Below are 13213 nucleotides of genomic sequence, written 5' to 3'. Positions count from 1 at the left end.
TGGAAAATTAAATTAAAACAGTCTACAGGCTCTATCTTAACTAGTCAAAGACATATTGTCCCATATAGCAATTAGCAACAAAACAATAAACTAACCATGGTCCTTCAAGTCTGAAATCAGATTTAGCACATCTGGGTTCAATCCAGATAAAATAAAATCAAAGTGAAAAGAGCTGAGATGCAGGTGGCTACAAATATAAATGATTCTGAAGCTGGCAAAATACCAACTTCAGAAATGGACATTTCTTGGAAACGTACATACATGAAATAATTATTTGGATAATGTCATTAGATTTTTTTTTGTAATAGGCAGACACTAATTATTAAGTCTTCTGATCATTTTTACCTTGAAAATCTCAAATCTTAAAGGTGTTGCAGTACTAAACTTCCCCTCAGGCAAAAGGTGCTGGGACATTTAACAGGCTCATTGGCCTCAAATAGCACAACAGTATTAAAGAGTTGCATTTTCAGCCATTCAAGAGGTAATCATCCCCTTTGCAGATGTGCACAGATATAATCTATCTGAAACCATTACATTGGATAGAGTCCTAGCCATTACTGAAGGAAAATTTCCACTCTCGTCCAATCCACTGAACAAAACTTTCATTATACATTTTCCTCACCCTTTTTCCAGGTTGATTTTCTCATTCTTGTTCCCCATGATCATCTTACAACCATTTCCTCATGGAAGACATAAGGAAGTAAGTAAAAGAGCCCTTATTCTTGTTCCAAAGCTCCCTAAAGTATCCAAAATAACTGAGAGCTCTTTACTGAAATAGAAAGGAACTGTGTTTACTTAAAGGAAGCAGTCAAGTGACTGCAATCAACATCATCCTTTCGTAAAATGCCCTGCTGGTGGTGGTCTAAAGTGTACCAGAGAGGGGACAGACAAACTGACTGCTTGCCAGAGTAGTTATATTGGTCAATCCCACAGCAATGGAAATTTTCCTCAAGATAAAGCCAAACCTCAACCCAAAGTTACTACAGTTCATGGACATCCTAACAAGCATGGACCTTGTCTGAAAAAAATAAATAAATAAATAAGGAGAGGTTATGACCCCTGAGTGCAAGCCAAGTGGAATTTATCATTTCTCAAGCTAAGTGTGCAGGGCCATGATCCCTGCAGGAATCCAAGACAAAGACTGGAATTGCTCAGCAACCTATGGGTCCTGCCAAGACAGACACAGAGCCACATTCTGCTGTGACTGCTCAAGGAAAGTCCCTGTTTGTGCTCAGCAGGAATTTCACTGCTGAACCCAGAATCTGGACCATGGCTTTGCTTCTAATTGCATTTCCGTCTTTCTTTATAAGAATTGTATTGCAGCTTATTGTCTCCTGCCATCTCATTGCGTCCCTCTCAAACTCTGGGACCCAGTCTTCACCACGTTCTCACTATATATTAGCTATCAATGCTGCTCAGCTAAGAGTAGTGACATGGCTGTTCTGATTACAAGGTGAAACCTTCCACTACTGCAGATCTTGTTATATATATCTGCCCAGGTATAAGAAACTTTGATATTGATGCCCCCCAAATTTTATTGGTTTATAAATAACCATCATTAATAATTAAAAAAAAAAAAAAAAGTCTTGCAAAATGAAGTGTTGGCATGCACCAATGTAACACGCACCACAGTCTGGAAATTCCTGCTCTAGGATAAATCTCTCACCACTTCTAAAAACTTTGAAAAACTGCGCATCTAACAGCATGCATTCCTGTTTTACTTACGCTTTTCTCCATCAGGATTTGTGACACATTATTCTGGGGGCTTATCTGCCAGGCGTTTTTCATGAAGAACCCAATGGCACTTGAATGTCTGTCAACAGTTGGGGTGAACTTCTTGAAAGTGCACTTTGCCATCCTGACAGGCCCATCATAAATCTGGAATCCACGAATAGGGAATGTCCTGTGAGATTTAAAAACAAACAAAATCCTGTGCTAAAAGCTTGGACAAAGCCTGAGTCTTCTCCTGAAAGCACAGAAACCTATCAATAAGCAGGTAAAACATCCTTCCTTTCCCCAAACTGTTATCTGGATGCTTATCACATAGTTAATGAAAAGTGAATCTCTGCTGAACATCCTCTACAGGATAAGCCTCGAAGGACAAAACAATGACCTGCACAGCTTACATAAGGCTAGTGTAAAGCAGTTCAAAGCTCTTGCCCCCTGCCACTCAGGGATTCATTGGTATGAGGAAGCCCCAGAGGGATATGTGTCAGCATTGCTATGAAGTTTCCTGTTCCAAGATAAAGATATTTCTTCAGAAAACCTCGGCATGATTGAAAAAACGATATCAGTGAGACTTCCTGTAGGCAATAGTGTCTCCATGGAAGAAGTTACCAAGTGGTGCAGCACTGCTCTCCCTACAAGCCACCTCACATGAAATCCCCAGGACCTACTTCACAGCATTTAATGCATAAAGCTGATTCCTGCAGCATCAGCCAATGGACATGTCAAGGCAGAAGAAGACACCATTGGAGAGAACTTACCCTTTCCATGGTTTGTCTTGAGAAGGTGTCAGATTTACTTAGCCCTGGCAGTGTTTGATTAAAGGGTGGCCTGCTTCAGCTTTGCAGATGGTAATGAAAGCTGGCCAGTAGCAGCATGGGAGGGTAGGTCAATGTCCACCATGTCCAGAAAGACTGCCAATTTGTTCAGACGTAAAAGCCACACAGCAGACAGCAAAAGGGCACACAGGCTCTCTCCAGCCTGTCGGTCTCTGAGGACTAGATTATATTATTTCTTATAAAGGGTTTAATGATTGCTGAGCATCATCCAAAACATACATTAGGGTAGGATTTAGGCTTGGGGAAGCACAGCTTTCTCAGGGGATGCTGTTGCTTTGGAGGAGGTTGCACTGCTATCGAATTAGGAAATAACATACAGCCATTGAAAGAGAAGTAATATTCAATAATGAAGACACCTTTCTCCATTGTCACATTGATCTTGTTCGTTCAGCTACGCCAGTAGGCAGGCATAAGGGAAGCATGGCATAAGGGAAGCATGGCATAAGGGAGCTGTGCCATCAGGTCGATGCTGTGTTAATGAGGCATTGCACAAAAGCAATTTGGTATCTTTCAGATTCTCTAACCCACTCTCCAATGACTTATAAATCAAGCAGAAAATTAAATCAAATATTCAGTTGAGAATGCTCTCAAACTGTTGTCCTGACAAGTGAATTTACTTGAACGCTTATTATTTCTGGCCTGTACAATAATTTAAACACCCAGCACAAATTACTTGGTAGCCACATTCATTCCTGAGGTTTTTCTTCAGGCTTGCACTAATGCCAGGAAGAACCAGAAGAAGAACAACTCACTTGTTTCTGGGCAGGGTCCTGTATTCTCCATTTGCCCCTTTCCCCCAGTAGCTGTTCTGCCCTCCCTGGGAGCCAAAGTTGCTGCTTTCTCCAACAAAAATGGAGCGTGTCACTTCCAGGCTGGAGCCGTCATCGGTGGGGAATGTCCCATCACTACAAGTAGACAAAGAAACACCAGATAACTACACAGCCGATTAATTTGCACTGTTAATTACACAAAAGATATAGTATTTATACCCAACTTATATATCTATTTGCTCTACACCAAGCTACTCCCTAAGTTTTTAGCTACTTCCCTGACACAACAACCAACCATCGCTGGTTCTCATGGCCTGCAACAGGCTCTGGGTCTGGCTTATTTTTGCAGGACTTTTGCAAGAGGGGGTCTGACAAGAGAAGTGGGAGTGGGGCAGATGTCAATGGAGAAGACAGACAATGGCAATGCCAGGTCGGCCACTGTGCCCATGGTGCATGAGCTGCAGGCCGAGCCGGGCCACGCCGCCAGGCGAGGGCGGAAGGAAAGTCTTCTCAGCAATGCCAGGTGCTTAATCTGTTGGTTCGGGGCCTACCAGCCAAGAGGAAATACTCGGCAATTACAACATATTCCCCAGACATGCTGAGGCAAAGAGAACGAAAGGCTAAATTATTCCCTGTGTTAACGGCTGCGTGGGGAAGGCTTGATGTGGTCTGTGAGGGAAACGTGAGATTTTCTTATGTTTTACAGTAATTACTGGGGGAGTGTCTCAGCTTCCATCCTTTGGCCTGATACATTGTGGGGAAAAAACAGGAAGAAGGTACATTTTAAGAAATTACCTCGCCAGAGTGAGTCCAATTCCATTGTCTGAAAACCTAGGACGGGGGAAGCAGAGAGGTGTAAATTACAAAGAATGTCTGAGATGAATTTGGCCTACAGGCCTACTCATGTCTGCCGTGAGGGGAATGGTACAGCATGTAATTATGGTAACCTACCCGGAGTTGCGGAAAATAATGTCGCCTCCCCTGGCCCAGGCCCCATGGTCATTATTTTTAAAAGCAATAAGACCATCAATTACGGCAGGAACTCGCGGCTTTTCAGGATCAGCATCTTGATGTGGGCGAAACCTGAAGCAAGGAGCTGGGTTAATGCAGCACATTTAGGAGCTCTTATGTCATCTTTCAGATGTAAGTTCTTCTTAGTAATTAATAAGAAATGTTGAAGTTTACAAACACGCTAACAGAATAGTGGGATCTAGAATCCTTTTCAAGTGCTTCATGGCTTAGTCTTCATAACCCCAAGTGCACATGTATCATTTTTGGTCAGCAATAGTACAAACAATTCAGTGCATAGCTATGAAATATTTGCCTCTGCACATCAGAGAGAGCTTGTGTGTAGTTTCAGATGCTTCAGCCGTAATGAGGCATTAATGATCTGCTAAATACAATGCAGAAGCCAGGAAGCAATACAAGTATCCAAAATACTTAGCCATACAACATGTGCTTACCTGGCATTATCGATAGTGAGATACTCTCTGGGATCTTCAGCGCTGGCTCTTGTTGTCTTTACTCCTTTTCCAATAAACAAACCAGCCTGAGAATGCAGATGACTCCAATTATTTTAACAGACTGCACACAAGAGACCAGAGATCACAGATTTTATCAATGAACGTGGGCAGCCAGTGTGTGCAGGCAGTGTGAGTGCAGGCAGAGCGAGTGCCTGAAGCCTGGGCTTTCTCTTCCCTTTCGGTGTCACTTGGCACCGCTCAGCATGACATTAGCACAGGATGTAGCACACTGAAGTCAGGACAGAGCCTGCCCTGCCATGTGTTACACATCAACATCTTGGGCTGTCTTCTGACCCAATGCGAGGCACTGAACTCCCACTCTCTCTCTCTCTCTTGCAGAAAGCAATAAGGGACTTTGCCAAGCTCTTGACAACTTTTTGGAAAAAGATTGTTGTTAAGAAGTAAGGCTTTAAATAAAGAGTGACGAGTCCCCCGACAGTCAAAAGAGAACATGAGCTGCTGTAGCCAAGTTAAAGACTTTGGGATAGAGCAGCAGCTGTCACGGACCAAGATGTAATATACACAAGGCCCAGAAAACAGCACTGATTTCAATCTAGAATCCTGAGAAGTAAGTTAAAAATGCTTTTTATAGCTCACAGGTTAAGTTTTCATGTCAACAGTATATTTGGGAAATGCGTTTTTCTTGGAATTACCCTTGAATTTTTGTTCTAATTTTTCAAAGGTGATAAGCAGGCCCTGGCACAAGCTATTTTTACTCATCCCCCTATATCCTTGCACCACTGTGGCCAACAGCAGCATTCAGTGTCCTCCTGCCTGTCATTCCTTAAATCTCACTTAGTAGGTGCACCTCTGGCCTGAGCACATCCCCTCTAACACAGGCACCTGAACAGGAGCCGCATTCTGCTCTGGTCCCTCTTTAATCTAGAAAGAGCATCACCCCCAAAAGCTGAGTGTCTCTTAATATAGTGCTATAATACCATAATCAAAATTTAAGACAGCCGTAAATCAGAGCACCATATATTGTCAACCCCACACCATACTGTTGTATTGCTGGTAACATACAAAAATCATCCACATGCCTTGAAATTGGAGTGGACTCTGTTGTTGTAAAATACTCCCAGGGGGGTATGTTCAGCCTGTCCCTCTGGATATCGCCCCTCGGACTGTCCAGTTGGAACCCGGTGGAAGATGTACCATATCCCGACATCCTAAAGAACAAAGGGAGGTCCAAGGAATTGGACACTGCAATTAATGATGTAGATTGTCCTGGGGACTTAGTGCTTCCCACTGTGCTGACCAGATTTCCCAGCTGAGCCTGCAAAACACGTGTGAGTCCCAGGGGACACACAGCAGCACATACTCCCACACCACCCCTCTTATCTTTTGGCATGCACAGTGGGCCCCTGAGGCACACACACATGAGTTTTAAAAATCCATATATTGGGGGTGAAATACAGGTGCTATACAGCCACATTAAACACAAACATGATTTGGTTAAACATCAGAGATAACAACACGGAAAGAGTACATATTTATATATGCAAATGTAAAATTATATTGGGCATTTAACTATTAACTACTAATAAAAATCAACATTTGTTAAGAGATGCCACACACCATTTGCAGCCATCGTTGTGAGAGAAATCAGTCTCAGAGACAACTGTAGGCAACTACTTGTTCTTAACAGAGAGAAAGGCTGCAGAAATATATATCCAAATTTTATGACGACTTCCTAAAAATTCACTGCCCTCATACTAATGACATCAATAAGAGTAGAATATACAGGACCTGGAGACAAAGTATAGTTCCTGCAGTTAAATGGTTTTACCTGAGCACCTGCTGCTGCATTCTCTATTAAATTGTTGTTTGGATTTGCAATCCAGAAAGTGCTGACAGCCCTGAAAAATCAAAATCAAAATCAAAATGATCCTAAGCAGTTACCAAACAGGAAAGGGTACATTTTCATAGCACTGTGCTGGACTTCAGCCACAACCCTCCTATTGACTTTAAAACTCCACACAACCTTTTAACGATTCTCTTCAAGGAAAAGCATCTAGTGATGTCAGACATTCATTTATGGAGCCACATGCTGAACTTATTGTAAATTATATGAGACCATTAACACAAAATCCATGCTCTGTTAAATGCAGCTTAAGGAAATCTGATGTCTTTTTTTTTTTTTTTTTTTCTTCCCAAAAGTTAAGCAGCTTTGGAAAAAGCCTGAAGAGTGAACTTCTGTTTTGTTTTTTGGAACTTTGGGGGCCATGGCAGGAGGTAGGGGATTCGCTATGGATTTACTATGCTTCCACTTGGAAAACAAAACAAATGTCCTAGCAAGCCACAAATGGCTCATTAAACAGGAGATTAAGGAGATATTATTTTGACATTTGTTCAAATAAAGAGTTTTTGCCTCAGAGGGAGGGTCAATAGTGGCACAAACAGAAGCCAGACATAGCTATGAAAACATTATGATCTGTTGTCTTACTTCATTTGATCACATCTTTTGCAATAATAAAGACCACATGTAAAAACACTGTAAACCATTTCTCATGACCATAACAATTAATTTGATCATTCTAAGCAGAAAATCTCAATATTTTTTATCTACCTTAACTACTGCATGATCAAGAATCCCCACTCCTTTGCTTGAACAGAACGACTGAATAGGTGCACAATAAATCTATGTTAACCATACAATCAACCGTAGCATTTCAACAACCATAACTGTAATTAATTCAATTGGATTACTTACATGAATTAAAATAAGTAGGGTTTGGGCACTTGATCCTTTTCCAGAAAATGTGAAAATACAAATTTCTGTTGATAAATTATATTCTCACTTGCAGACAGTAACCAAGCCAGTTCCTGGATCCCTTGAGTGCCCATGTTACGGCACATCAGTCTCCAAAATGGAAGCTGACTTTGGTCAGCTATAGCAGGATATTGTTTACTGTATTTTAAATGAGGCTCACTGTACTGTACGCTAATCTCTAAATTCTCACTAAATCTCTTAGTATAGTCTAGATACTCATGTACTTATGTATTGTTGACTTTAAATGCAAAATTCAGCCCTGGTGAAAACAGGTAAAAATTCCCTTTGCACAAGGTGATATTTTTGCCAGCTTACACCAACTTGGCTGTGCCAACTTGCGTTTATCATACAGATTTCATGGAGCTGTCTGGTTCAAAAAGACTGAAAGGGGTTCAGACACAAGCAAAGTACTCTATGCATTTATGATCCTTGGAAACAGCAACAGCAATAAACAGCAGCAAGTATTCCTTGCTTAGTATTCATGCAGGTGCTAACAGTTATCTTCACACGTAAAACAAGGTCAAAGAGCTAAATTATTTTTAAAAGTGAAATGATAGGAAAAGCTGCACATTTTTCATCAAATAGCATAAAATTTTCATTAAAAGTTTTGTTTCAACACAGCATTTTTAGGACCCAGCTACAAACTTCAACGTCAGTGCAAAAACTATATCTCCTGGAGCACTTACATGCAGTCAGTGCTTGGCACAGGAACGTAATTCCCATAGACGTGGCTCCGGATGGCAAGGCACATAGCTTCATTGCGATCTGAGGGCAAGATCGTTCCTGACCTGGTGAGGAGGCCCAAGTTGTGATAGAACGTATTGCGTTGCTCCGTCCCATCTTCAAGGAAGAAACAGTGCCCCAGAGTGTCGTAGCCAATGGTGTCTTTTACCTGGAAGAAAGTGTACAGGCCACAGATTGTAATGCTAAGAGCAGTAGGAATGACGAGTGATGTGCTTTATCAGTGAACTCAGAAACTCCCAGGAGCAGTTTTGCTACAGTGCAGTGTCTTAATGTGCATCAATCCAGGAGGTAGCTCAAGCCGCATGTGGTTTGCATAAGAGTGACTGATCTTTCTATACAGCGTAACTGCTATTAAAGTTACTCTGAGGGAGATCATACGCATAATTAAGGGAAAACCATAAAATACTGGATTTAAAGCCACTCTCAGCTCTAGGAGAAAATATATGTTTCAGTGTCATGAAGTAAATATCTGTGTAAATATGTATGTGTCTTGCATGATAAACCAGAAAGTTAGGCCGGTAATCCAGAAATTGTCATGACTGTAATACTTCCCAAATAAAATAATAAAAAAATCTTTAAATTGCACTATGTGAAGTAATTTATATTATGAAGATTTCTGTTCTTTCTGCTCCACTCCTAGAACATGCAAGTCCACTTCATTCCTTTAATGCTCAGCTTGGGCAGAGATGGTCTCTCACTGCTTCAGCCCATTTAAGATTAACTGACATGTATTAAATCATAATTTGACCAAGAGGATTTAGCACAAGCCTCCTTTGATGTACAGCTTTATGAAGACAAATTTAGAAATCCTTTAAATGTGAATACTAAATCAGGTTAGTTAAAGTACCAACTATTTATTACTAAATCTCACTTAAACCGAACTTTGTACTTTACATGATCCCCGTCGGCATATTTATTCACTCTTCAAGCATACCAAATTCCTGTTGACGTCAGTTAGAGTTATGTCCTTGTAAAACTGCAAGATTAACTAATATTAACCCATTTGGTTATTTCTGTATACAGAGGGATACTTGAACCAAATCCATTTCAGATTCATATCCTGTGATTAGCCCTTAATGGCCTACAACTGTACGTAACATCTGGAGTCACAAACACTATAGTTTCCGTAAGTATATTTCTACTGGATTTCTTGATTTCCTGGCAGTAACCCATCAAACATGTCATCTGCTGCTCTTGTTTCTGCCTCAGTGAGGTGTTCAAGTTAAAAAAAAGGCAGCATACAATGAGGTACCCAGCTCTAAAAGATACATTTTTGGGAATTCAATGAGGTTCTTCTTGCAGGTGCAGTCGCTTAGGGTGAGCTACAAGGAAGATAACCAAGAACCTACATGCAACAACTGAGAGAAAGTGTCTCTATCAGCTTAATCTCAGGAATACGGGTAAGAAATGGATTTAGATTAAAATGCAAGCGTCTTTGCCAACCTGCTAAGAACAGTATGTCTGACTACTCGTATCCTTCCAAATGATGGGCAGGAGCTGCATCAAAGACTGTTTTTTTGGATAGAATTGATAATGGCAAAACACCTGCTGCAATAAAGGAAAAAGCATTTCAGTTGTAGAGTGTTATTCTTATAAATTTAGCTTAAGTTCAACTAATCTGTGCTTCAAAGAAGTGCATTAAAAACCAGTCTCGTATCCAAAAACAGATTTTAACTTTAATTAATACAATTTGTGACAGTTTCAGAAACACGTGGTGGCTCTGAAAACCTACACATGTGAAATTATATTGATCACTTTTCTATAACATTTTAAAGATCATTTACATTTGCACTTAATGAGAAGGATCCATGCTGTTAGATCAAAACAGCAACAACTGAATGCTCCCAGCATATCCCAGACAGAAATTAGAGGCTTGGAAAGGAAAGCCTGCCTGCAGCGCTGTGACATTAACAGTAGCATATTACTGTATGTGTCAGCGTGCAGCATTGTCCACAACACAAGATACAGCCCTGTTGGCGTGTCCAACACCAGATGTTTAAGATGCCTCTAAACACTGAATTATATATAGTTCAGCAACACAATATAAGTGACCTTTAGGCACTGCAACTTTATACATGTAAGACTACAGTATTCTGCGGTAAGTGTGACGTGTGCCAGGGAAGCGAGCAGCATGTCACGGCCCGCTTTCTAACCACAGTGAGTAACCCAAGCTGCCTGTGCTGCTGCCGTGGGCTTGCAAAGTGGCACAAGGCTGGCATGCAGGAGAAGCAGATGGGAGAAGGGCCTCGCACACAGTGCTGTGTGACCCGTGCACAGCACAGAACAAAGCACAGCACTCTCGTAAAGTCTAAAGTTACTTCTTCTGAACAGGAAGGGGGAAGAGAAACCTGTCTGGTCTATTCTCAAAGGCTGAAGTTATATATCCTGGTGCAAAAACGGATACCCACCTATGCTATTTAGCTGCCAATATCCGGTATATATGCAGTTCTCTGGAACTGCAAATTATTTTAGTTTATTTTAAAGCAGGGCTTTTTAATACACTGTAATTACTCTTAATGAATGCATTGAAACCACATGATTCTTCCACAGAATCACTTATTTAACCTTTGCTATGAAATCTGTTGATTAATTCATGGACCCAAAGCCACCCCAGCCTGGTTGCTAGTGGCCTGGATCTCACTCTTGGATTCCTGATTGCACACCTACTGAATCCCACATACCCCGCTAAACCCTTGACAGCCTCCCTTCTGATAAAGACCTAAGGAGAGACCATCATTCTTCTCAGGAAAAATATTAATGTAAGGCTTAACTTTTCATTCCTGGCAGGCTCCTGCTATTCAAAGGGTGTAATACTGATGGGAAGAGAAAGGGAGTTGAAGCGTATCTACACATACTGTGCAAGTCTCCCGCCACCTAAGGGCTCTGTCAACAAAAGCAGGTGCTATAGCCAGAGCAAATCACATATATGAGAAGGCAATCAATAATTTTGAGTGGTATGGACAATAGAAATACTGTTCAAGACACATGAAAAGTGCTCTCAGTTGTACAGGTCCAGGATCGCAGTGTTACTAATACCTGCTTATAGGTGGACCCTTTTAGACAAGGGTCCCACCAGAGTGCATCTATGTCATTTCTTACAGAGCTTTATATCCAGAGCTGAGAAAATCTTGCCAGGAAAAACCTGGGAGGTCACGAATAGTTCTGGGAGTGTCTCTGCCTAAGCACACATCAGGTGAATGAGGAAATGTCCATGAACATGAAAATACCACTCTGGGCCCTACAGAGCACACAGCAATTGGACGTGTCAGGACTGGAGCAGGAACCTGTCTTTTCCAGCTGGGACTCGTGTGGCTTTTTTTCTTTTTAAAAAAAAAAAAAAAAAGTTCCTCTCCACAATGCCCTTGTGAAGATCTAGGTCAAAGCCAAGTTCCTGAGGGTTTTTCTGGCACTGAAGTGGCCATTTGGGTCTGTACATCTCATATTGCATTCCCTTTGTCATGTGCAAAATTTTTGGATTTGTTTCACATTGCCCTGACTTGAACAACCCTTGTCTTTTTTATCTCCATTGCAAATAAGATCTATTGCTTCAGTCACGTTCATTAAAAGCCCATTGCTTTCATTTTAAATTAAACTTTGTATGATCACAAACTGTCCACAGCAACCATGACAGAGATTTAACTATATCTGATCACACCATTAATAATATTAATTACCAAGAGAATATGAAGAACCTGAAATTCAGTTCAAAGAGCTGCACCACCAGAACAGCAGTCGTAACCTGTCAAATGAGCTTGACAAGTCAAGACATCTCTGGGGGAAAAGACACCTTATTTCAATATTCTGATTTCTCTTTGCATCACAAATGGCTCTTACTGTTTAGCAGTGCCTAAGCAAAGAAATTAACTCGGTACTAATAAAACGTTTCCTACCAGCAGGCCATGAGTTCCATGTATGGCAACACACCTAGAGAAGCAGTGGTGGATAGCCAGGTTATCGAGGTACGTTGGGCGGTCATATCCTCCTCTCTCATCCACATCCTCAGCCATGTGAAAATGCACAGGGTAACTGCCCAGGATTTGCTGCCCCATGTTTTTTAATTCCACTCCTGACATGTGAACAGAACTAAAATTCCTTAGGATCTGTTGAAAGAAGCGTAGGTCCAAGTAAGGCATTGCAATATAAATAACATGCTAAAAGAAAAACACTTTTTTCCCCATTAGGCAATATGTTTGCAGTACAAAACAGGGCCTGATCCCAGAAGGAGGTGCCAGCTCCCCGCTCTGACTCACAGCAGCACCTGCGGAGAAGTGTGCCGGCGGCTGCGCACCTACAGGTGTGGGGGTGCCAAGGAATAGCTGCCAAACAGCACGTACAGCTTTTAGCAACAGCAGCACATAAACGCGTGACACAGCTGTGGACAAAATACTCCTGCCAGCTACAGAAAGGGACAGCACTTATACCAACAGGCTCTATTTCCTGAAAACTTCATCTCTGTCAAGTGATTTTAGGTCAGACCTGCCCAGATCTCTGATTTCCACTAACTGGGAATGCATTTATCTTACACAAAGGCCCTGGAACAGCAAAACTTTGCACGTCCACCAGGAACACCTGGGACAACCCAGAGAGAGGACTAAGCCCAAGTGGCAAGACCTAGCGCTTATCTGAGCCACGAGTGGAGCAGGTTTGCGCTGGAGGAAGCACAACTACTTCAGCAGCACTTTGCAACCTGTGTAACTTCACACCAACCCTACCAACAGCGATGGAGCTAAAGAACCCCACTAGCCTGGAGAAGGGTATGCTTTTGGATATGCAGAGGACAAAATGGCACAGCCTCATTGTAAGTCCAGTTTTGCAAAATAGGCCAACAAACTTTCCCCA

General features: G+C 41.7%; 2 protein-coding genes across 6 annotated transcripts in view; both read right to left on the bottom strand.

Moving 5' to 3' along the window:
- Positions 1-13213, bottom strand: part of LOC106043342 (inactive cell surface hyaluronidase CEMIP2-like) — a 52885-nt gene that overhangs the window by 29942 nt on the left and 9730 nt on the right. For all 4 annotated transcript variants that reach the window (XR_010834197.1, XM_067003787.1, XM_048071907.2 and 1 more), the window contains 9 exons: positions 12265-12474; positions 8317-8522; positions 6647-6716; positions 5898-6026; positions 4798-4883; positions 4286-4417; positions 4130-4165; positions 3317-3469; positions 1726-1903 (listed from right to left, as the gene is read on the bottom strand). Coding sequence is in view for 3 of the 4 variants with exons in the window: in XM_067003787.1 (XP_066859888.1) it covers positions 1726-1903; positions 3317-3469; positions 4130-4165; positions 4286-4417; positions 4798-4883; positions 5898-6026; positions 6647-6716; positions 8317-8522; positions 12265-12474 (1200 nt within the window). In the remaining variant the exon portion in view is untranslated. The remainder of the gene's footprint in view (positions 1-1725; positions 1904-3316; positions 3470-4129; positions 4166-4285; positions 4418-4797; positions 4884-5897; positions 6027-6646; positions 6717-8316; positions 8523-12264; positions 12475-13213) is intronic.
- The window catches only part of CEMIP (cell migration inducing hyaluronidase 1), a 108756-nt gene that overhangs the window by 92458 nt on the left and 3085 nt on the right, over positions 1-13213 (bottom strand). The gene's annotated exons all lie outside the window — the stretch shown is intronic.

The sequence above is a fragment of the Anser cygnoides genome, chromosome 11 (assembly GCF_040182565.1).
Source record: "Anser cygnoides isolate HZ-2024a breed goose chromosome 11, Taihu_goose_T2T_genome, whole genome shotgun sequence".
Lineage (NCBI taxonomy): Eukaryota > Metazoa > Chordata > Aves > Anseriformes > Anatidae > Anser > Anser cygnoides.
Note: the sequence above shows the minus strand (reverse complement) of the source record. Positions and strands in the feature narration are given on the sequence as shown.